The following is a 23926-nucleotide window of genomic DNA, read 5'->3' on the forward strand; positions in this document are numbered from 1 at the left end:
AGCAGAAAATTTTAATGCAATTACTTTAAAAAATTTGACAAATAAGATTTCACAAGAAGTGTCTGGTTATAATTCTAAGCAGCGTTTTTTAATACGATAATATAAGAATACAAATAACAAACACCTTGTGAAAAACCGCACTCATACTTTGCTGTCACATATTCATTTTAGGTTTTATCTGCGGAAAAATTCCTACTGGGCTCGATTTTGGTATTAACAGAAAAATGCATAAGGCAATATTTGTAGATAATTTTATGACGAACACTTTTTCATAGACCCCTATTGACCTCCGAGCACAGGTCACGAGATATATGCGAAAAACTGATTTTCGTGACCTTTTGACCTCTATGTATAACTTCTAACGCGGACGCGATATCAATGTCGATTTTTCACATCTCCATAACAACGCCGTAACGAAGGTCTATACCAAAATCGAGACCTGTAGGAATTTTTCAGCAGATTGGGGTAAAAAATTCCTAAAATTACTATGCTAACAAGTCTACAAAGTTTTTGGTGCCGAGACTAAGATATACTTTTCTATAGCTTTTAGATGTGCTGAACTCAAATTTGATGTCAGAAATATCCTATCAGCTCTGGTTTTTTGAAATATTACCGTTAGAAGATGCAAAAAAACTACTTTTGAGGTTATATGAAATATATATATTTTTAAATAAAAATTATAACATTTTCTTTAAGAACTATTTTCCTTCTTTCAAGATCTTTTTAAATCTTTTCGAGATATCGTCAGTTTATTGGCTTATGGTAATGTATCAAACTTTTTAATAAATTAAGCCAAACACACTTACTTCATTTTAAGATATCTCGGGCAATAAAAAAAAGATATTACAAAGATTTAAGCAGGTGTTGAAAGAAGGAAAATAGTTCTTATATAAGCCGTTATAATTTGTATTTAAATAAATTTCGTAAAATTAAGACATAACATCAAAAAGTTTTTTTTTGCAAAAGTACATTACTGGACACAATATTTCATTTAAAAAATAAATTTTTCCTCAGGGGCCCCCAAAAAAATTAAATGTTTTTTTTTTTTTTAATAAAAATTATATATTATCTTAGGGCCCCAAAAATGAATTATCCTAGCGACCAAAAAATGATACTTACAAAAAAAAAAATGGGCGTATACGTACTCTTTTATTTGTTCTCATTTTCTACATACCAAATATCAAAGGAGTCCCCAAAATCTAGTCTTGCCCCGGGGGGGCCCCGTCCGTCAACACAAAGTGCACTTCTAGACAAAATTAAAGTTCATATCTGATGTTATTATTTTTTACATTTATTCTTAAATATTCACAAAAAAAAAAAAAAAAAAAATACATATGCAATTATATTTTAATCTAATAACAATTGACTATCACAGGTCCTTATAAAATCTTAAATAATATAGATTCTGGAAATATAATTATTATAATTAAAACTGAGATTGATACATTTTTTTTTTTATATCTAAAAGCAGTACCTGGGGATTATTCATACATATCTATTCTATAAATAATTTTTCAAAGTGTAGCAGGACAATTTTTATTTTTACTTAAAACTAATCTATCAGGTTCTAAGCTTAATTTTTTCAATGCATCATATATCTTGACTCGAATTTCAGCTGGAAAATCACGTTCCCTTCCGAAAATCCAAATTTGATCTGAATAGCCAATCGAGCCTAAACTCGAACAGGACCATAGAATTGCAAAGTTTTCATAATCTGTGTAAAGAACTTGATATTTTCCTGATCCAGGTAAAAGTCTTGCTATGACATCTGGGAAGCGAGTATTGAACTAAAGAAGAAAAGGAAATTTTTCAAAAAAAACTTTTCTATGATTTTCTTGTTCATTTTTTCTAACCTTAAAATCCATTATAGATGATTTGCGAGATTCTGGAGTAGCATAACCCAAATTTACAGAAGGATTTCCAGTTCTGAAATAATAAAGAACATTTTTTATTAAAATCAAAATGTCTGCTGGAGCAGGAGAAATTCGAATCTAAATTTACAATCTATTGACAGTTTTGATGGCAACTTCTAATTTATAGACACTGTTGAGGCTTGGATCATCTTCTCGATTGGAAATTGCTGGTTGAAATGTTAGAGTTGTACATCCTGATGCAATTTCTGGCAAATAGAATGACCTTTCTACTTCGAACCATTGTCCTAGGGCCTGTAAAATAGAAAAAAAGCAATTATTATAACGATGTTAATTTGTGGTGTATTTTTGTTTAGCAAAGAAAATTTAAGAAATCAACTAACTGGTGCATTTAATGAAATTCGATGTCACAAATCACTTCCATGGACATTTTTTTTGTTTTGTTTAGGTTTAAGGATATGAGACCAGCCTATGCATTTAAACACAAAAATTACGAATGTATGTTTTTCAGATTTTCGAAGTTAGCTAGTTGCTAACCCCTTGTCAAAAAAACAATACATTTAAAAAAAATTCATCAAGTGATACATCAAAAGAAAGGTCTCTTAAAGTTCTATTCATAATTGAAAACCAAAAGATTTTGTGAGGTCTGGTTGCTGAGTTACATATTTGTAATCAAAAATAGTTTTTTTTTTCTTACATACATATGGATTTTGAAAGCAGATATATTCGGACCAAAGTTTCGAAGCAAGTTTTGGTGGAAAGTATGAGTTAATAGTTAATTAGCCTATCCAATTAGTACAAAAATTACAAATCTATAATTTTTAGATTTAAAAAAAAAGTCCTCGGATTACCACTTGCCGAAAAAAAATGCATTTTAAAAAATTAACTCCAAACCTATTGAGTGAGATATCTATAGAAGAATCAATGAAGAATTAAGTTGAAATTTAAAAAAAAATGTCATAAATTTTCCTAAATGTTAATCTTAAATAATTTTTTTAAATATTCTTAAAACTTGTTTTCTTTGTGTGTATTTAAAAAACAAAACATCAAACCAAAAATATGATTTAATATCGAATTGTGTATAAAATAAATACAATTTCAAGTTTTAAACAAGTAATATTAATTTTTTTCCACAATTTGTCTGATTTTTTTTTCATATATTCGACTTAGTAATGAATAATGAGAATACTAACCACAAACATGTTATTTTTAGTTTTTTTTTTCTTATGTATTGTATTTTATTATTATCACAGATTGATATAAAAAATGTTTAATTAACAACAAAAATATTTTTGATGATTAAATAAAAAAAAAACAATGCACGATTTGCTCAATCATACTTGCTTTTATGGTAAAAGTAGCTCAGAATGTTTTAAGTATTTATATCATTTGTTAAACCAAAAATTTTATCATTTTATAAAAAATAAAAAAAAAGGATTAAAAATTATTTTTAAAATGAAGAAAGCATATCGACGGTTAAACTGCAAAACCTCGTAAGTCTAAAAATTCGAAAAAATATTATTAATGCAAACAATTCAGAAAATTCAGAGCTATCTTTTGGTATATTCAGCTTAACAATGTTGTTCTGAACATTTTTCAGGAATGACAAAATTCAAACACTAGTATTGATAGATCCCATACAAAAACAAGAAACACAACATTTTGTTTTTTGATTTCTGAAAAACTTGCAAAAACGACTTACGAGGTTTTGCAGTTTAACCGTCGATATTTTAAATTATCTCATATTCAAACAATTAGTAGAGTAACTAACGCAAATTATTAGGGAACCCAGCCGAACAGCTCTGATTTTGACGATTTTTATTTTCAAACGTAAGTAATTAAAAATACTTTAAAGTCTATAGATTAAAAATTGCCGATGTTGCCGTATTGTTTTTTAAAATTAAAATTAATTTTTTTTTAACAAAACCATCTTTTTTGCTTAAATTTCATAAAACAAATGATAGCAAAAGATTCTCTAGGTAATTTAAGGAAAAAAATATAAAGGAGTAAGGGACAATCTTTCATCGTTTAAGCGATAAATGCAATTTTCTAACATTCTGACCTCAAACACAAAAACAAATATTTTGAAAACAACGGAAACACCTACAATATTTTAAAATACATTTTTAAAAAGCCAGAAGCTCATTCTTATCTCTTAAATTTAAATCCACTAAATTTAATTCAGAGTTTTTGAAAAAATGGTCCTCAAACTCAGAATTTAAAAAAAATATGTTATTAAAAAAAAGCAGAAAAGGTAGAATATATCACACTTAAAAAAAAAATTAAAAATTACTTCAATTTCAATGGGTTTTTTTTATAAAAACTGAATTTTTGCAGTGAAATAATTAATTTTCTTTGGTAAATAAGAACTTTAAATTTTTGCTATTTAACTTTCAACAGTAAGGGTTATTAAATGAATAAAAAATAATTTCATGTTTAGATGTTGAACTTTAAAAAAAAAATAAGTTAAATTTTTTTTCAAAACTTTTCTTAAAAAAAGTTCTTCGAAAATGAAATACTTTTTATTTTTTTTCATAAACCATAATACATGTTGACATTTTCTTTTATAATTTCAAATCATAATAAATGTGGCCAAAAAAATTTGAAAATAAATGCATTTCATATTACGAAAAAGTTTAAAAAACGAAATGTTTAAATTTTTTCAATATTTTTTTTTTTTTTTTTTCAAAAATCTGAGTTCAGTTACCATTCCTTCAAAAGCCCTTAATTCAATTAATTTCCTAGACAATCTTTTGGCATTAATTAATTTATGAAATTTCAGAAAAATTTTTGAAAAAAATTTTTTTTTGTTCACAAAAATCTTCAATTAAATTTAAAAAATCAGAACGGCAACACCGGCAATTTTTAATCTATAGACTTTAAAGTATTTTGAATTACCGACGTTTGAAAAAAAAGATCATCAAAATCTAAGCTGTTCGGCCGGGTTCCCTTATATTGCCAATTTTTGAGCTTTAGTTACTTCACTAAATAACAAATAATTTTTTATTGTTGAAAACTGTATTATCCTAAATAAAATTTTTCAAAAATTGAAAAAAAAAAAATTAATATGATAACATTAATTTTTTTAAATTCAAAACAAATGTCATAACTTTAAATAAATTTTAATCTGATATAATTTATTGAAACTTAGAGTTTTGAATTTTTTTTATACATGATACGGCTACTGAGATGCGGTGGCGTATCCAGAAAAAAATTTGGAGGGGGCTGGAAAATTGTTCATACATTTTTTTGAGGGTAAATGTACGAAAAAAATTTCTCTCTTTTGTATTCATCTTTGATGCAGAGTGAAGTGCTGCGGTACTGAAAGTGGTATAGTAGCATTTTACTGCTCTCGACAGCTTCGTAATACTTACTGTCTCCTCCTTTCACATCCAAAGTCGTGTTTCATCAAAGTTCTTGTATCCCAAACATTTTACACAAGCAGCAAGCAGTTGATTCATACTTCTTAAAAAAAAAAAAAATACTTTATTTCGTGCTAAATTCAAAACAGTTTACAGATTTATTCCTATCACGTCTAGTTTTTGAAATTATACTCAGCACTATTTTCGGTAAATGCCGATGTTCCGCTATTCCACCGAAAGTGAATTGAAATCACTTTCTAAATTCACGTGAAGTCAGTGAAGTGAAAAAATATCATATTCTTCATTTCGATCGATTTCGAATACTTTGAAATTGCTCCTAACTGGAGGATCATCCATTTATATTTTGTTTCTAAAGTGAAATTATTGCTGCTTTTCATTGGCAATCTTAATGAAAAAAGCAGAGTTTAAAAGAAAAAAAATAAGAAGACACATTTTTCGGGACAAATCAAATAACAAATATGTAACTGAAATGCAGAATATGGGCGATATTATTGCAAATTTTAAAAGAAAAATGAATAAGGTAATGTATAAAGCGAATGAGGTTGCAAACACAGGGTGCAATTCTCTCCTATAGAATAGTACACTTTAAACGCAGGCAGTGATGAATTATAATATTTCATGCCTCGTGTGTTTTGTGTATTTTGTATTAAATTAACAAACAAATAAACATTACAAAATAGTAAAAATATGAGTTTTGATAGTATTTTGTTCAAAAAGTTCGGAATCAATGAAAAAGGCACCAAATTCACGAACAGAAAAAAAAATGAATTGAATTCGATCAGAAAATCTAAATGAGTGAAAAAATGCAGACAGAACACCTAATTTCACATTAGGCAAGTGAATGGGCAAAAAGTGAAATGCAGAACGTGTGCAGTCTCAAAAACTAATTTTCAATGAAATTCTTCTTGATGTTTAATCCGAAATATGTACCTACCTATACAATATGTTTTCGTAAAATATTGCTTTTTTAATCCAAATCAGTAGCACAAACTGGAATGTGCTTAAAGAAACTATTAGTAATGTAGATATCATATCATCATTTTGAGATATCAAAAATTTTCTATTTCCAATATCATTTTTGGAAAAAAAGTAAATATGCATAAGACGATAAAATACGGCATTTTGAGATTTCATAAGAAATTTTACATCAAACATTAAAAATAATGATCTGAAGAATTCCGAATTGGACTAAAATCCATATTGAGGGGGGCCCCCTGAGCCCCCCCTCAATACGCCACTGCTGAGAAGCTTTTTTATAAAAATTGTCGTCTAAATCGATTAAAAGTCATTTAGGAGTAAGTCAGTTTTGTATAGTACCTACGTATATCGAAAAAAATCGGTACCTGATAGTTAAATAAATAAATATGCTAAAAATATTAAAATAACTGTTATATTCAGAATTCAAAGTGCGAGGACAGTAGCGCTTTTGTGAGCATCGAAGTGCAAGCGGCTAAAATGGGCCTAACAAATAATTAGGGCGAAACCCAGAACACACAAGTATAAATAAAAAATAGACATGAGTTTTCTCAGTAGAAAAATCCATAAACATGAAGAGGAACACTGTGGTGTATATGTACGTACTTTTTAATGTTTTTTTCTTTAAATTTAATTTTGCATTTTTTGATTTTTTTTATGCAAGACAACTTATGCACAAATCAAAAATCAATTCTTAAACAAGTTCAATTAATGCTACTTGAATTGATTTTCTATAGTTTAAATAAAATTTGCATAATAAACCCTCCAACAGAATTGTATTCCTATTTGAAGCTTTAGTATTAACCTTATGTATATCCATTTATATTATTTCCTTATTAATTTATTATTTCCGTAAATTTATCCAAAACCTTTAATAAAAAAAAATAATATTCGAGTTTAATCATTCACAAAGGCATATTTAATTTTTTTTTTATTTATGTCTCCCAGGGGCACTGTGTCAAACATCCGTAGTTTTTTTGTTTTTTGTTTTTGTTTTGTACATTTATTAATGATGGCTCAGGCGTCAGGCCTATAGTGCTAAAAATATCTCAAATCAGTACTATAAATTGCTTAACCAGGTATTGAGTTTAAGTTATGTATACAATTTGCATGCAAATTTTTTTATTTTGTTGGCTTGGAATTGTGTGGCAGGTACATTTACTTCCTTAATTATTATTTTTAGCTTCGCTAAACAACGACTTCATTTGAAAGTATTAACTTATTGTATTCAAAGAAGTTAGTAAAGTCTTTATGTCTGGCAGCTCTCAAAACTTAATTACTTGTCTGTGCCATTTATAAAAATTTATTAATGTCGTTGGTTAACAGAAATTATTACTCAATAATGTATGTACCTTCTCGTAGTTGTATCTTAGGTGGTAAAAATATAAACCGCTTAATTAAGATAGGAAAAGAATTAAGGAGATGAGACATACTATGAATAGTAAGTGATGGTGTTTTCTATTCTATTACTTTCTATTAATTTATATTTATATTAATGGTCGTAATGAATTAAGTTCATTGATGAATTTCAAACACGTATTATTTTCATGAAGTTACTCAAAATGTAAAAAAAAAAAATTATGTGAAAAAATGATAAAAAAAATTTTTCGTTTTGAAAGGATATAAGATGTGTAAAAAATATTGAATTTATTTTAAAAATTTCTAAAACATCATTTTTTTATAATTTTGAACAGTTCTACAAGAAAAAAATTTTAGAAAAAAACAATTGCTAAAGCCGTTAAAAAAATTCTAATACACTTACAAATTTTTCACAAGAAATTATTTTTTTTTTAAAACTTCTTTTTAAATAGTGGAGTAACTAAAGCTTAAAAAATGGCTATATTAGGGAACCCGGCCGAACAGCTTTAATCTAAGCTAAGCTAAATACTTTAAAGTTTATAGATTAAAAATTGTCGGTGTTGCCGTTTTGATTTTTTAAATTTTATTGAAGATTTTTGTGAACAAAAAAAATTATTTTCAAAAATTTTGCTTAAATTTCATAAATTAATTGATGACAAAAGAATGTCTGGGAAATTCAAGGAAAAAAAAATGTATGGGAGTGAAGGCCAATCTTCCATCGTTCAAGCGATAGATGCAATTTTCTTATTAATTGACTTTAAACACAAAAAAAAAATATTTGAACACAACGGCAACACTTACAATATTTAAATATTTATTTTTAAAAAGCTAGAAGCTTAGTCATATTTGTAAAATTAAAATTAAGTTAATTGAATGAAGGGCTTTTGAAAGAATTGTATTGACAAAATTTTAACATGTCGTTTTTAAAACTTTTTTCGTATTATAAAATACATTTGCTTTCAAATTTTTTTGGCCACATTTATTATGATTTGAAATTATAAAAGGAAATGTCGAAATGTATTACGGTTTATGAAAAAAATTAAAAAGTATTTCATTTTCGAAGAAATTTTTTTTAATAGAAGTTTTGAAAAAAATTTAACTTATTTTTTTTTTTTGAAGTTCAACATTTAAATATAAAGTTATTTTTTATTCATTCAATACCCTTATCCCTTATTGTTGAAAGTTAATAGCAAAAGTTTAAAGTTCTTCCAAAGTCTTTGAGAAATTCAATTATTTCAATACAAAAATTCAATTTTTATCAAGAAAATCCGATGAAATTTTCCTCTTCGGAATTCAACTGATAATATTTACGGCCAAACAATTTTTTTAAATCAATTCATATTTTACTACGAAAAAGTTAAAAAAAGGCCATTTATAATTTTTTAATAACGTTTTTTTTTTTCCAAAATTTTGAGTTGAGGACTATTTCCTTCTTGATTAAATTTAGTGGATTTAAATTTTACAGATAGAAATGAGATTATAGCTTTTTAAAAACGTGTCTGTAACTATTGTAGGTGTTGCCGTTGTGTTCAAAATATTTTGTTTGTGTTTAAAGTCAGTTTGTGAGAAAATTGCATTTATCGACTGATGGAAGATTGTCCCTTGCTGCCTTATATTTTTTTTTTTCCTTAAATTACCAAGAGAATCTTTTGCTATCATTTGTTTTATGAAATTTAAACAAAAAAAATTTAATTTTAATTTAAAAAAACAATACGGCAACATCGGCATTTTTTAATCTATAGACTTTAAAGTATTTTAAATTACATTCGTTTGAAAAAAAAAAATCGTCAAAATCAGAGCTGTTCGGCCGGGCTCCCTAATAATTTGCTTTAGTTACTCTACTAAAAATCGATTTGGTTACTTACGAGAATGGTAGATATAAAAAATAAAATTGACAGGTACATTTAATAAAGGTTCAAAAAATAATTTTCTTATTTTAAATGCAAGACGTTATTTCGTACACTCTTAGAGGATAATCTAGGAAATCTCACAAATTTTATAACTTCTGTGCTTGAAAGAGACTTCTTCAATAGCTTATGCTTATTTAAATGGTAGATATTGTGCATATAAATGGATAAAAGCGCCAAAATTTTGTTTTTATTAATTAAAAAACAATTTCTTCCTCACCTACCTGTGGTGAACATCGGATGTCTAGTGCCCAACCTAACATTGGTTAAAACCCCAATGGGAAGTTGCTTTCGGCTGCAAGCCAGAGAATGGGGAAAAGGGATTAAACTAATGCATTTTTCCTTGGATCCAGGGGGTGCGTTGAAAAATTTCCTAGATAAAATCAATTGTGGCGTCTATAAGTCCAGTTAGTATGAGCTACTTAAAAGACACTTTTTATGGGCTACTTTGACATATTCAAACTTCAGAGCTAAGACCAATAAGGAGCAGCTTGACCGGCTTCCCGTTCTCGAAGTTATTAAAGGATCTTGGTTGCCTCTATTCACATTTTGTTTTGTTTTGCTTTGATTTTAAAGGAGCCTTATATCGCCAAGTTCAAAATTAAAAGAACCAAATTCCGATAAATCTATAAATCAAAATTTTAGGGAACGAATGAAAAGTTTAAAGAGCCTGTTTGCCGATAGATAGCCGTCACCAACTTTTTAAAAAGGTATCATTCATAACTTTAAGTGTTGCAGTTGTTTTTTAATATTTTTGTTTTATTTTAGGTTGGTTTTTAGAAAATTGCCCCTCCCGCCTAAACGGGGAGAGATAAACCCCTCCTCCTATAGTAGAAAATATTTGCATTGAACCCCTCTTCACAACACGTTATTGAATCTCGGCGCCTCAGTTATCGTACTCTCCCATTACCCTGTTATTGCTAATTTTTTTTATTGATTTTTCGGTTTAGTGAGGGAATGGTAACTCGGACAAAAAAAAACGTATCTATATGAGACAAACCTAGATAATTAAGAGTTCTTCAAATTTTATTACAACAAGTTTTTGATAAAAGTTTTTTTAAAAAAAGTTATGGTGAATATAAAAAAAAGTGAGCATAGTATTTTACGAAATTCATTATAATTCCTAAATGGTAGGTTTTAGAGTAAAAAGTTACTTAATATATTTTGTGGGAAATAAAATTTACTACAATTTTATTTTATAAAATTTTTCTCTAAGACCAAAACTAGCCGAACTTCAAGCGATAGTTGTAAAACTGTTCAAAACAAAATGGCAGCCAAAGTCGTCCCGATACTTTTTGTGAAAAATGGGGGATCTAGCTTCTGAGCTAGTGTACTTTCATATTTTGAGTATTTAAATTGCAGTTGCGAATTATTTCTCAGCAAAAGTATAACTAGACTGGACTATCTTTAGTAAGACGAAGACCCAGCTTACCAGGTTTCAAATGAATCGAACCATTGGAAATTTTATCGAAAGCATCACTTCGTACATAATTTATATAGTTATAGTTAAGCAGTAGGTATATTGATTGATTTTATCCAATGTATTAAAATTTTAAAGGTCAAAAATTATGTTTTTTCTTCCTAGTGACTTTGAAATATTAATTTCAATTTTTTGAATTCCCTGGGTTAAGCCCATCTCTAATAAAATTTGCCGGTTCCTATAATTCAACACCATTAACCTTAATCTACATTTTTATAATAGGCAGACGACAAAAAAAAAAAAACAAAACCAGAAATAATAATAAATAAAATCAAGGTCAATAATATATAGCAGCAAAGAAATTATAGCTTTCATTTTCTTACTGGAATGACGTCTGATAGTGAACTTACCACACAAAAAGGCATGAATGAATAATAAGAAAACAATGAAACGTCTTTATACAGTCAATGGGTCAACGAATTTCAAATTCATTAATATACACTCGAACAATAGAAACTAACACCTTGTAACAATCAAGACAGCCAGTTTGAACTTTATTTCTTACATATTAATGTTACAAAAAATGATGAATCATTTTTAATGACGATATCTATTTATAAAAGTTTTCGAATATTGATTTTAATTTTGCCATATTTCACCTTAAAACAAAGAATACAAGTTATATAAAAAAATAGCCTTTTTTTTAAAGAAATCCATGAATATTTTTAATCTTAATGTATTTTTGTATTCGAAGCCAACTTTATAACTTTAATCAATAAAAGGCAGCTACGAATTGATATTTTATGGTTAACCTAGTGCGCGAAAAAAGTAGCCCCCGTTTGAAAATGAATAAAAAAAAAAAATGTTGAATTATTCATGGAAATCGACACTTTTGCAATATTTTAGTTTTTTTTTTTTTATGGAATTGTTATTTGTAACAAATTGGTTATATTTTTTAACAGTTTCTTTGTTTTTTTTTCAAGTTTGGTTCGAAGGTGAAAATAAATTTAATTAAGCTTGAGATTAATTGGTTTACTTTTGTTTTTGTTTACCTGCTAGTAAACTGGTTCAAAACAATTAGATGTAATTTGTTTTGTTTTAACTAAATGTTTTGTTTTATGAGCTGCTTTAATATAAATGTGCTTCAAACTAAGAAAACTGCTAGCTAAATGCTAAAAATAACCTTATTAAATAAAATGTATGTTTAAATTAATGTTCTGTTTAAATGAAAGGTTAAACTTGAAGCAAACTTGAAATAGTCTAAGAGCCGACAGCAGATTTCTTGCGCGAGATGTAAACGACTTATAGCAAGGAGGTTCATTTATAGCGATAACAAACTGAGAATAAGTGCAGTAGCACTGCAGTTTTTTTTTTAATGAATATGGCATTCAACAGTTTATCATTCTCTGAAACCATCAAAAAACTTGGATGGAGTGAATATTTTGTGCAAAAAAATGAAATTGAAATTTGAAAGTTCACGAGAATTTAAATGCATATGGTGGCCAGATGGAATCGTTTGAACTTTCAAGCCTAGTAGGTACGCAGATAGGGAAAAGAAAAATTTTATCTCTACAATTTTAATCTCTACAAAACATTTTTTAATCCTGCGCAAAATTTTGAAGTTGGAGAAATTACCTAGGGTAAACTGCCCAATCATTGGCTTTAAGCGAATGTCGCACCAACTTTAGTTCGCAGTTTTTTCCGTATAGCATACAACTATTATTAATACTTTTTTTGGAATTATCAATATCTCGTTTGCTAAGAATATGCCAAAAAAGGCAGGAAGAGTGAATTTTTAAACAAAAAATAAAAAGAGAAGCTGTAATAGTCCAGTGCATTTATGATGTTCATATATGGACGACCCAGCAGTTTGTACCACCCCCAAATTTTTTTTGCTCATTCGATAGAGCATTGGCGGAATATCATTACCCTGATTTTTCGCACTCGTGAAATTCACCTTTCGGCCGCCATCTTGGATTTTAGTTTTTGTTGAATATCTCGATTTCTTTTTATCTCACATAAAAGTTTTGTATACAAGAAACGTAGGCAATTAAATTTCGCGTCTTTTATGTTAAGAACAGTTTTTCGATATTCTGAATATTAAAAAAGTTACAAGCCAAAAAAGTAAAAAAAACCGAAAAAAATTACAGTTTTAAAGTTTTGAGGACTTTTTATCAAAATTATGAAAAAACATTCCGAGAAAAGATTATTTACCTTAAAATTTTCTACAATTCTGCTATACAACTACAAACTACAAATACAAAAGTTATTAATACTTTTTTTTGTTAAAAATGCTCTTTTTTATTTGTGTTTTTTATCTTTACTTTTTTCTTAATTTTTTTTTACCAAATCTTGAATTTTAAATGATTAGTGAGTATTTTATAGCTTTATGTTAGAAGAGAAAATTCAGGACCTGCAATTTTTTTATGTTTAAGTCTCATAATTTCGTAAAAAAGGGGTATTTTTTAACAAAAAAGTATTAATAAATTTTGTATTTTAAGAGATAGAAAAAAAAGTTGTATTGCTGAATTGTAGAGAATTTTAAGGTGAATAATCTTTTCTCGGAATGTTTTTTCATAATTTTGATAAAAAGTCCTCAAAACTTTAAAATTGTCATTTTTTTCGGTTTTTTTTTACTTTTTTGGATTGTAACTTTTTTAATATTCAGAATATCGAAAAACTGTTCTTAACATAAAAGACGCGAAATTCAATTGCCTACGTTTCTTGTATACAAAACTTTTATGTGAGATAAAAAGAAATCGAGATATTCAACAAAAACTAAAATCCAAGATGGCGGCCGAAAGGTGAATTTCACGAGTGCGAAAAATCAGGGTAATGATATTCCGCCAATGCTCTATCGAATGAGCAAAAAAAATTTGGGGGTGGTACAAACTGCTGGGTCAAATTATAAATGCACTGGACTATAAAAGGTTTTTAAACTCAAGGTGCCAATCACATAGGGAGTGGCAACAATAGGGCGGTTTACCCTAAGTAATTTCTATCAATAGTTTTTTTCTTCTTTCAAATTAAATTAGTTTTTTTTTTGATTCTGAGTTGTATTTGCTTCGTCTTCACTTTCCAAGTATTTTATTAAAGAGTTCACCTTAATTTTGTTTGAATTTTTTTCAATTATGCTTTATTTTATTTAGATGTCGCAATTTTTGCCAGCAGAATAATGCTTCGAACATTATTTGTCCGCGCAAAATTAAGTGGAGACTTTTTATTTAGAGCGGCTCCAAATATTTAAATTTTGCGCGTGAACTGCGTACTGCTTGGAAAAATATTCAAGACAAAATTTGTCCCGAGAAAAAATTTGAATGAGAAATAAAATTTTTCCCGATCTGCGCGCTAGGCTTCATAAATTAAATTTTTCGTATCATGTATGGCTGAGCTATTATAGAGATAGTAATTTGTTAGGTATCAATGTATCATAACCAATATTTTTTTCTACTTTGCATTTAAAAAAAAGTAAAATTATTTTTTTATAACCACTGTTAAACTGTTAAAACATTTTTTTAATGGTTATGTATAAGACTTTCTATTAATTCTAGACACGATACAAACTATTAGCTATTCTGAAATTCCCTTTAGACGATTATATTTAAAAAAAAAGGTCGTATACATTTTTTTTACCATAGGTGTTTAAAATTTTTCATAAAATATTTTTTTATTTTTACATTTTGCATCGAAAAACAAATTTAATTTTTTTTTTTTATTTTAAAGAAAAGTTGCAACAGATATGAAGACTTTTAACCTTTTATTTAGTCAGTCAATACTGTAGAAAATTATTTAAAACAAATTTATAAAATTCATCCATTCGTGGTTGTGGTGAACGAAAACGTAAGATGATGAAATTTAAAATACACTGAACGAAAAAAGCTTATATTTTCTAAACTGGGTTGCGATAAACATTTATTCTTTTTGGTTTTAAAACAGTCATAAGTGGAGGTATCAGTCAATTCAGGCTTATCGATTCTTTACCGGACACTCTGTGTATAACAAAGGGTTTTTTAATATTTTCGCACATATTAAAAAAAAAAAAACAAAAATCAAGTAAATTAATTAATCCGTTTTGAAAAAAAAAACAAAAAAAAATATGAAATATTTTTTAAAAATCCTAAATTGACTTCTATAAATTTTTTCTTAAATGTGTTTGTACAAAAAATTTCTTTGAAATCAGTTAAGTGGTTTACGAAAAAGTCAAAAATCAGAAATCTATGGCGGGTCCAAAAAATATTTTTTCAAAAGTAGGACCTTATATGCCATATTTTTTTTTAAATCAAAATCGTCTGACCCGTTTTTTGAGAAAAACAACCTTTTTCCATATTGGCCATATGGCAAGTACCGTTAATTTTGGTCCTTAAATTAAAATATTAATTTCGCTCCAACAGCCTTTATAGACACCTTTGTTTTAACGTCTATATTGTGTGATACAATAACTAGGTTTCATGATAACTATGTTTTCATGCAACTAACAGTTGGAACATAATAATGGTCAACCATCACTTCAGATGAATGTATCTGAATTGAACCATGAAAATGCACATTCACTTGCTAAAATCAAGTACTTATACTCATGCAACGTTAAGTGCAAAAGCACATATCAGACATAAATGTGGTTAAATGTGTATAAAATAAATCGTATATGCAATTTTGTACAATCTGCATTAACCTTGTGATGCAAAAATAAACATCTTTACTTGCATCTCGGACATTTGTGGTCCATGGCTAAACCGTTTGTCCTCAATTTTATTGACATTTCTCATAAAGGTATGTATAATTGTGTTATTCTAGAGGTCAAGTACCGGTTCTTTTATATAAATTCAACATTTGGTTCGAGACATTTTTTTTAAAACTAATAAATATATAAATAAATCGATATTCTCTTAACTTGTGGCATAATAATGAAGCTTTTCTCAAGCCTTTTTATGTGACTAGAATTTATTAAGAATCTTCTTGAGAAAAATTATAAGCAATTGTGTACGACCAAACCGAACTTATAATTTTTCATAGAAAAAATGCACATGAACATGCATGTGATGTTTTCTTCTTAGTAAATAATATTAATTGCTTTTATTTTTTTTTTAATTTTGTATCTCGACCATATTGACAGAAAAAAAAAAACAAATCTTTATTTGCATTCAAGACCCATCAACAACACAGATAAAATATCTCTCAGAGAAATCTTTAAGTCAATGCAGCTTATATTTACTCAAAAGATTATTAAAGGCTATTGCTACCTACTTTAGCAAACAATTTCATTTTCTTTTGTTAATGATGTTATCTCTACTTAGACTAGATTGAAGTACATTTTAAATTCTCTTGAATTTAAGACGTAGTAACTGCAATAGGTCAATTATTCAAGAACTCAGATTTTATTCAATTAAAGTCAACTATGTTGATCTCGTTTTTAAATTAGTGCTGTGACTTAAGTGAAGCTGACCATTTTGAAGAAAAAAAAATTATGCACGTGATTGCTCTTAGAGCTCAAGTTGCTTAAAACTGTCTTTATAAAAATTTGGTAAATGTTTATTAAAATTAAATTAATAAAACACAATCTTTTATCTTAAAAGTAAAAACAACTTTGTACTTAAATAAGTTTGAACTCCAAAAAAAGTATGGAAGTATGTAACTTTTTTTCTCTTTTTAAAGTGAATTTTTAGAAGAAAAAAAAATGAAAAATCTTTGCCGTAAAAAAAAAACCGTAAAAATGCCTGCAACAAAGGAAATATGGGGTGTGTTAAGGATTCGTTAGCAAAAATCGTCCTCGATAAAACAATCAAATCAAACATGACAATAAGTAGTATAAAAGAGAATGTTAAAAAAGTGGATCTCCCAATTTTGTCAACCTGGTCTGAATGTCTAGGTGTCTGCACCTGCATGTCTCTATCTCGAGCTGCAGTCTTAACCACTAAAACGATTTAGTTCAAACTTTGTCAAGTCAAGAGTTTTTGGTAATTTTCTAGAACCTACACAGAGAAAAATAGACCACATAAAATAGAACAAAAACAATAAGATTTCTCTATGGTTTTCATCCAAGAAGGAAACCTTATAGTTTTAAAATCTGCAAAAAAAATAAAAAAAACGATGACCAGGCTGGGAATCGAACTGGAGACTTCAAATCATTAGTCGCCCACCTTACCACCTGAACCAACCTGCCATGAAATTATTGATCGTGATTTTTGTTCTAGTGCTAAGTTGCAAAAAAAATCAACTTTTCAGTCAAATTTTAATAAGATTTTCTCTATAAAAATAATAAGAAATCTCATTAAAAAAACCTTATTAATCGTTGATTTTAATAAGATTTCCTTATGAAATGTATGGACGGTAGAACAATATGGCAATCTGTTAGTTTTTAGCGGGCATTTTTTTTCTCTGTGTAGAGGACATTTTTTTCTTAGGATTAATGTTAACGGTACTTGCCATATGACTAACATGGGAAAGGTTGTCTTTCTCACAAAAAAACGGACAATATGCTCCTACTTTTGATATAAGAGTGATGATTTATGAACGAGGTCCGAAAATAAAGTTGGATAATAATTTTTTTTAAAAGACGCATAGAGATATTTTTTTAAGGCGCATTGTAAACAGCATTTCGCAATGTTTTCAACTGACCCAATTTATCATCCTATACCGGCTAGGCTAGTGCGCTTTTTTCCACTTAGATTTTCTTGTACAGGAAGGATTTTTTAGAAATTTAGTTTTGAGCCCTTTTATAAAAAAAGTTGTTTTGATTTAAAAAAAATTGTTTTGCCAATAAAAAAGAAATCGATAAGTAAAACAAAAGTTAAAAAAAAATTCATTGATCTGTTTTTTAAAATTTAATGAAAAAATCTTATTTATTTTTTACATCCAAAAATTATTAAATTTTATTACTTTTTTTGTTAAAAATTGAACGATATGTTCCCTAAAAAACTTTTTGACTAATAGGTTGAAGACAACATTTTAAAATGTGATAAATAAGTAATAGGTAACTGGTAAGTATTGGACTTTTAAAGTAAATTGAAGTCTAGTGAGTTGTTAAAAAAATATAGGTAAACTAGCATTTTTGACAAAATAATTTAATTAATCATCGTGACTTGCCATGCCAACACGGAATTTTTAAGGGGGGAAATCCCTCTGGAATTTTTTATTTTTGCATTATTTTTTTTTTGCGTAATAAATTTATTTATCAACCGAAGAAACTATTTTCAGTGGTCTTAGCCTTAAATGAAGCCTCAAAAGTGCCCAGATAGTCCCGAAACCAATGCGCTCCGAACCTACCATAGTACGAAAACGAAAACTTTAAACGCATTTTTTTCGAAACTAGTTTTTTTCCGCGCCGTGCAATGTAACTCAAAAACTAATGAAGCTATCGACTTGAAATTGAAGCAAATTACTCCTTAACTTATTGGCCACAACATGAACCTAAAAGTTGAATAAAATTTGTACAGTAAATATTTTTTTTAACTACTTCTTTGTAAAAAAAACATGGTTTTTTTCGTTTTTTTGATTTCTAATTTTTATTTTTCATTTAAAAAAAATAAATTTAGGTTCATGCAATGCGTATTAATATCATCTAACGGAAAAAAATTTCCTTTTTGATTTAAGATGATTTCCTGGACCTGTGCTTTCGCGGCGTAAACTAGAGGCGTCAACTTTGAAAGGCTCCAGAGCCGCCATTTTGTTATTTTTTCATTTCAAAAAAAATTTTTTCAATACTTAATAATGTCAATAATATCTTGTCTTTTTCCAAATTTCAATAAGTGCTTTCAGTTTTTCATAAAAAAATATTGAAAAAGGTGTCGTCCAGAGGGATTTCCCCCCTTAAAAAAGTTAAATTTTTTACCTGATTTTGGAAGTTGGTTACAGAAAAACTTATAGTTAAATTGCATAAAGCTTAGATTTTATTAAAGAAAAAAATAAAGGTTAAGAGAAAGCAGGATACTTGAGCCACAAGCCAAGTTTTTTTTTTTTAAAGATGGCGGCCTAGGCTTATGTATGTGCAATATCAATCATAAGGCATGATTTTGAACAAGGTTTCTATATTGCAAAACATTTCAAGCCCTTAAAGTTGGTAGATTTTTAAGCTTGAATCTTGGGATATGGTTTCAGACTAGAATGTGATCAACAATTATGTTCCCTTTAAAATGTATAGGTACACTTAAAAAGGGTAAACAAAAAGTCAAAGTTTTATTCTTAAGTTTTTAAGAAAAAAAACCTAGTTTTAAACATATTCTGTCAAATTTATAATACAATAAGTTGATTCAATAAAAATAGCAGGCATTTATATTGACGAAAGTCTCAGATAGGAGACGTCACTTTAGCCTTTTAAGATATGAAATGGTACAAGTACAACTCGATATTTCCTACACTGAAAAAGAATATCATTTTAACATTTTTTAATTATTAAATTAAATATCTTATCAATTAAGCAAAAAATGATGGAAAATTATGTTTAATGATAATTAAAATATCAAAACAATATTTTTATATAATCCAATTTTTGAATTTTTTTTTTTACATTATAATAAAAATTTATCATATCAATTTTTCATCCGTTTCTCATTCCAAATAATTAAAAAATATTCCTAAATAAAAAACTCTTAATTTGTACTAATTTTAAAAAGCGCTTTGTATTTTTTTCGATTAAAATGTATGAATTACTGAGAAAATTTGATCAGCAACAAAATTTTACCTCACATAGTTTGGAGAGGAATAGTAAAACAATTAAAGCTGAAACACAATCACGCTTTGCCGTCGATTTTGACAACTGCGAAAAGTTCAACTATAGGAAATCTGTGTATCCTCACACAATTACGCTTTTCTTACGTACGCTTTTTTTGACAAACGTAAGGAAACGTAAGAAAGCGAGCAAAAGTTCAACCAGACTGAACTTTTGCTCGCTTTCTGACATTTAACAGACATAGTTACAGTCACCCACATTATTATTGCGAGAAATGTGAATAAAAAAAAAAATTATTGCAAAACTATGTGTGTTTTTTAATTTCTCTATATAGATTTTGCACAAAAAAACGACATCGAGATATTTTAAATCAAAACAATTTACGTATTAAAAACAAAAAAAATTTAATGATGTTTTAGACTGAGTTTTATTGTTAAAAACAATATATTTTGATTGGTTTTGTTTTTATAAATATAGGATTAAAGAATAAACAAATTTCTATGCATTTTTTAAACACATTAATATCCTTTTTCATTTTTCCACAATTAAATCAAGATAAAGACTTGGCCCAATAATTTTGTGAGTGAGTGTGTTTTTTTTATTTGACAGCAGATTTTATGTTGCAATCAGCTGTTCAAAGTCAAAGTGACAGAAGCGCGCTTTGAGGATTTCTCAACGTAACGCAACGAAGCGACGCCCTGAAGCGTGATTGTGTTTCAGCTTTTATATCACGTATAATAGAGAAAATAATATCTCTATTAAAGAATATTCTCTTTCAGTAATGCTTTTTTATTTCTTTTTAAAGAAAAAAAAAAAAGAAAATATTTAAATTAATAAAAAAGAAAATGAAATAAACTTCATTATAACAAACTGAAAAGTAAAATTTTGTCAATATTGATATTTAACTTGACAAATGTCAAAGTGAAATTTTCATGTTAAACCTAGAATTGAAAAATGTCATAATGATAATATGATAATCATGTCAAAATTGATATTTTAATTGTTGGAAGAATTTTGTCACTCAAAAATGTTAATTTTTTTTCGGTGTATGTATATTAACACATATTTTTTAAATAACGAAATGTGAATTACATATATTTTCATAGAAGAATTAAATACACATTTGGTTTATTTATTTTTATGGAAATTGTTGCCGGTAGATGGCAATTAAAACAGTGTTCATAGACAGGCTAACTGAAATTATAGCTGCGTTCCTTTGAGAATATTTATCTACTGCTTAGTACTTAAAGCTGTAGTTAATATTCCCAAAGGAACGCAGTTTATATGTGTATTGAACGGGGATAGGTGGGTAATGTGTGTAAGTAATGTATCATTACAATTTCCTTAGTATGTAATACAAAATACTTGACAATAAAAAAACAAAAATCATTGCCATCGTGACAATTTCTCGGTATTCAATTCAGTTAATTTATTTTAGTAACTCACACACAACAGGAAGACACAAAATACCTCATACAAAAATGCTTGATTGAATTAAGTGAAATTGGCCATTAAATTCAACAAAACTAAATAATGCGTCACCCGCTTAATATGGTAGGTATAGCTCAAAAATATTAAACCTAATGTAACATTTTATTTGTTGATAAGAAAGAAAAAATACTTAACAGTCTTATATAGGGGAAAGTAAGAGTGTTTTTTTTTATTTTCACTCAAAATAAACATAAATAAACTTTGAGTAAATATCAACCAGACATCAACTAACATGGTAGTTGACGTTTTACATATACAACTAACGGTAATCAAACTTCACTTTTCAGCTTTGTTTGTTTTCAAACAAAAATTTCATTACAACAAACTCGAACTCACCCGTGTCATATTGAATTTAGGCATCGAAGGGTATTTGGGACACCTTCCGAATCCATAACCAGCAACAGAGGCAATCCAAAATGTCAACAAAACAACAATTGACTTTTTCATTTTATTTCTTTCTTTTTTTTCAAATTCAATTTTATTTTGTTGTTTCACAATCAAAATGGACGTGTGTGCCAAATGATTTAAAAAGAAAAAAACTTTCAAAATAAATAAAGCCCAAGTTACACTTTAATGGTGCGAGTTCTGTCAAACTTCATAAATAAGGTACCGTTGTAGACAATGATGGATGTTATTTTTTAACTACTTTTAATCCGTAAACACAATGCACAACAAAAATTAGAGGTGTCGATGGCTCTTTAAAATTATAATTCCATCAGCGTCTTTAAGACAATTTATTATAAAATAGTAGGTATCAAGTTTCAATACGTAAATAATATCGATCGAGTTGCAATTGTTGCAACAAGAAAACAAAAATAATGGGGAATAACCACTGTTTGTTGCAACACAAACATATACAAAATACTCGACGACGCACGAACGGCAACTTGACTTGCAATTTTTGCTTAAAAACACTCGTTATATAACGTCTATTAACACAGAGGCTGGCTTACTAGCTGACTCGACTGACCGAAGATGACGGACTCTAGTAACTTCGTTCCGTGCAAATTACACGCCTGACAGATACTTGCTCGCAGATTGCCGCCACTTAAAAAAAAAAATATATAAACTAAAACTGCCCCTCGTTCACCAACTTGTACTTGAATGAATAAATTGATTAAACAATGCACGTCGGTCGGTCGTGGCGGTATAGAAAATGGAAGTGGTAAAGAAAATATGCACTTCGGGAAGTGGAAGCAAGTTAGGAACTAAACCGAAACCGTAACAATGATGATGATGAATTCAGGAAGACCCTAGGGGTCAAAATACTTTCAAAATGGTTATTTTTATTGAAAGAGGCTTAAGTGGTTGTCTCTTTTTTTAAAATAACACACAAAACCGTTTTTACAATGAACCTGAATCGAGGCCAAACTTTAAAGTTCAAGTGAGTTATTAAAAGTTGGCTGAAGTTGAAGATTTATCAGTTTGTTATCTATCATCTATGAAATACTCTTTCGTTTTGTTAAGACCGTTAGCTAGAGGTTCATAGATACAGACTTAACGCTGCGACGACTTGAAGTAAACTAAACTTCTGTTATTGTATGGATGTGAATTTAATGTGGTAGAGTAGAGAGTGGCAATTTAAGAGACATTTTTGTTGTTGATTGCGTTGCATATAGATAGAAGACGAAGAGTGATAGTAAAATGGTTGGTGTATTTTTCTTCTTATGGGCTGTATAGCCTATGGACCGCCGCACTGTTGTCCAAAATGACTTATCTCGTTGCAAAAATCATAACTTTTGAACGGATTGAGGTAGCGGTACAGTTTTTTTTTAATTTGAAGGAAATTTCCAGGGCTGTTACACCAATGAATTTCAAGAAAATTGTTTTACAGGGTGTTTAGGAATCATCGGCCGAAAACCGATTTTCTTAAAAAAAAAAATATTTAAATTAAAATTGGTATGCCATTTTGTAGAAATCACTAATTCACATCTAAAAAAAGTTCAGATTACACTTTTCCATGATATTACGATTATAGAGAATGCCAAAAAAGTTGGTCCCGGAAGTCCGTCTGTCTGTCTGTCTGTATAAGGATCTACATCCTAAACGGATGGACCGATTGACTTCAAATTTGGTATGTAGCATTTTTTGGAGACCCTCCAGAGGTGTTTTTGGAATTAATTTTTTTGGGCCAAAAATAACGGTACTTGTCATACACCAATTTCAGTAAAGCTGTAATTGCTCAAAAACGGCTCCAACGATTTTGTTTAAAAAATTCAAATATAAGTTTGAAAACAAGGTCTATCTTCTAATGAAAAAAATTTTTTTGGAAAATCATTATTAACGGTACCTGCCATAGAACGGTTTTTTTTAAATTCTCCGAAACGGCTTATTCGATTTCAACGAAACTTTTTTTGAAGAAGCACTTATATAACTCAAATATAAGCCAAAAATAAAATTTCAAAAAAAATAATTTTTGGATTTTTAAAAAAATTTTGAAATTTTTTTTTGAAAAATAAAATTTTCGAAAACGGGACATTGTATTTTTTTGAAATTTTGTTTTTAGATGTGGATTAGTGATTTCTACAAAATGGCATACCAATTTTAATTTAAACATTTTTTTTAAAGAAAATCTGTTCCTTCTGCCTTCATTTTTTTTCAAAGTACAAAATCTCGGCAGTGCGCAAGCATGCGCAGCTAAATATTTTTATTTTGAATCAACAATTGATTGGTACACATACCCTATTCGGCTTAATGCATGGAACCGAATGGATTTTTTACGGTACCTGCCATAAAACAGTTTTTTTTCAAATCCGATATTCTCCAAAACGGCTTATTCGATTTCAACGAAACTTTTTGTGAAGAAGCACTTATATAACTCAAATATAAGCCAAAAATAAAATTTCAAAAAAAAT

At 28.2% G+C, this 23926-nt stretch overlaps 1 protein-coding gene across 1 annotated transcript; it reads right to left on the reverse strand.

The window, feature by feature from the left end:
* Positions 1–1350: 1350 nt before the first annotated feature.
* LOC129905290 (apolipoprotein D) lies at positions 1351–22091 on the reverse strand. Its single transcript, XM_055980733.1, has 4 exons — positions 21408–22091; positions 2002–2165; positions 1854–1926; positions 1351–1787 (listed from the first exon to the last, which is right to left on the reverse strand). Exons 1-4 carry the CDS (start codon positions 21516–21518, stop codon positions 1515–1517), a joined length of 621 nt encoding a protein of 206 aa, XP_055836708.1. The 5' UTR covers positions 21519–22091; the 3' UTR covers positions 1351–1514.
* Positions 22092–23926: the final 1835 nt, after the last annotated feature.

This window comes from Episyrphus balteatus, chromosome 1 (genome assembly GCF_945859705.1).
Source record: "Episyrphus balteatus chromosome 1, idEpiBalt1.1, whole genome shotgun sequence".
Lineage (NCBI taxonomy): Eukaryota > Metazoa > Arthropoda > Insecta > Diptera > Syrphidae > Episyrphus > Episyrphus balteatus.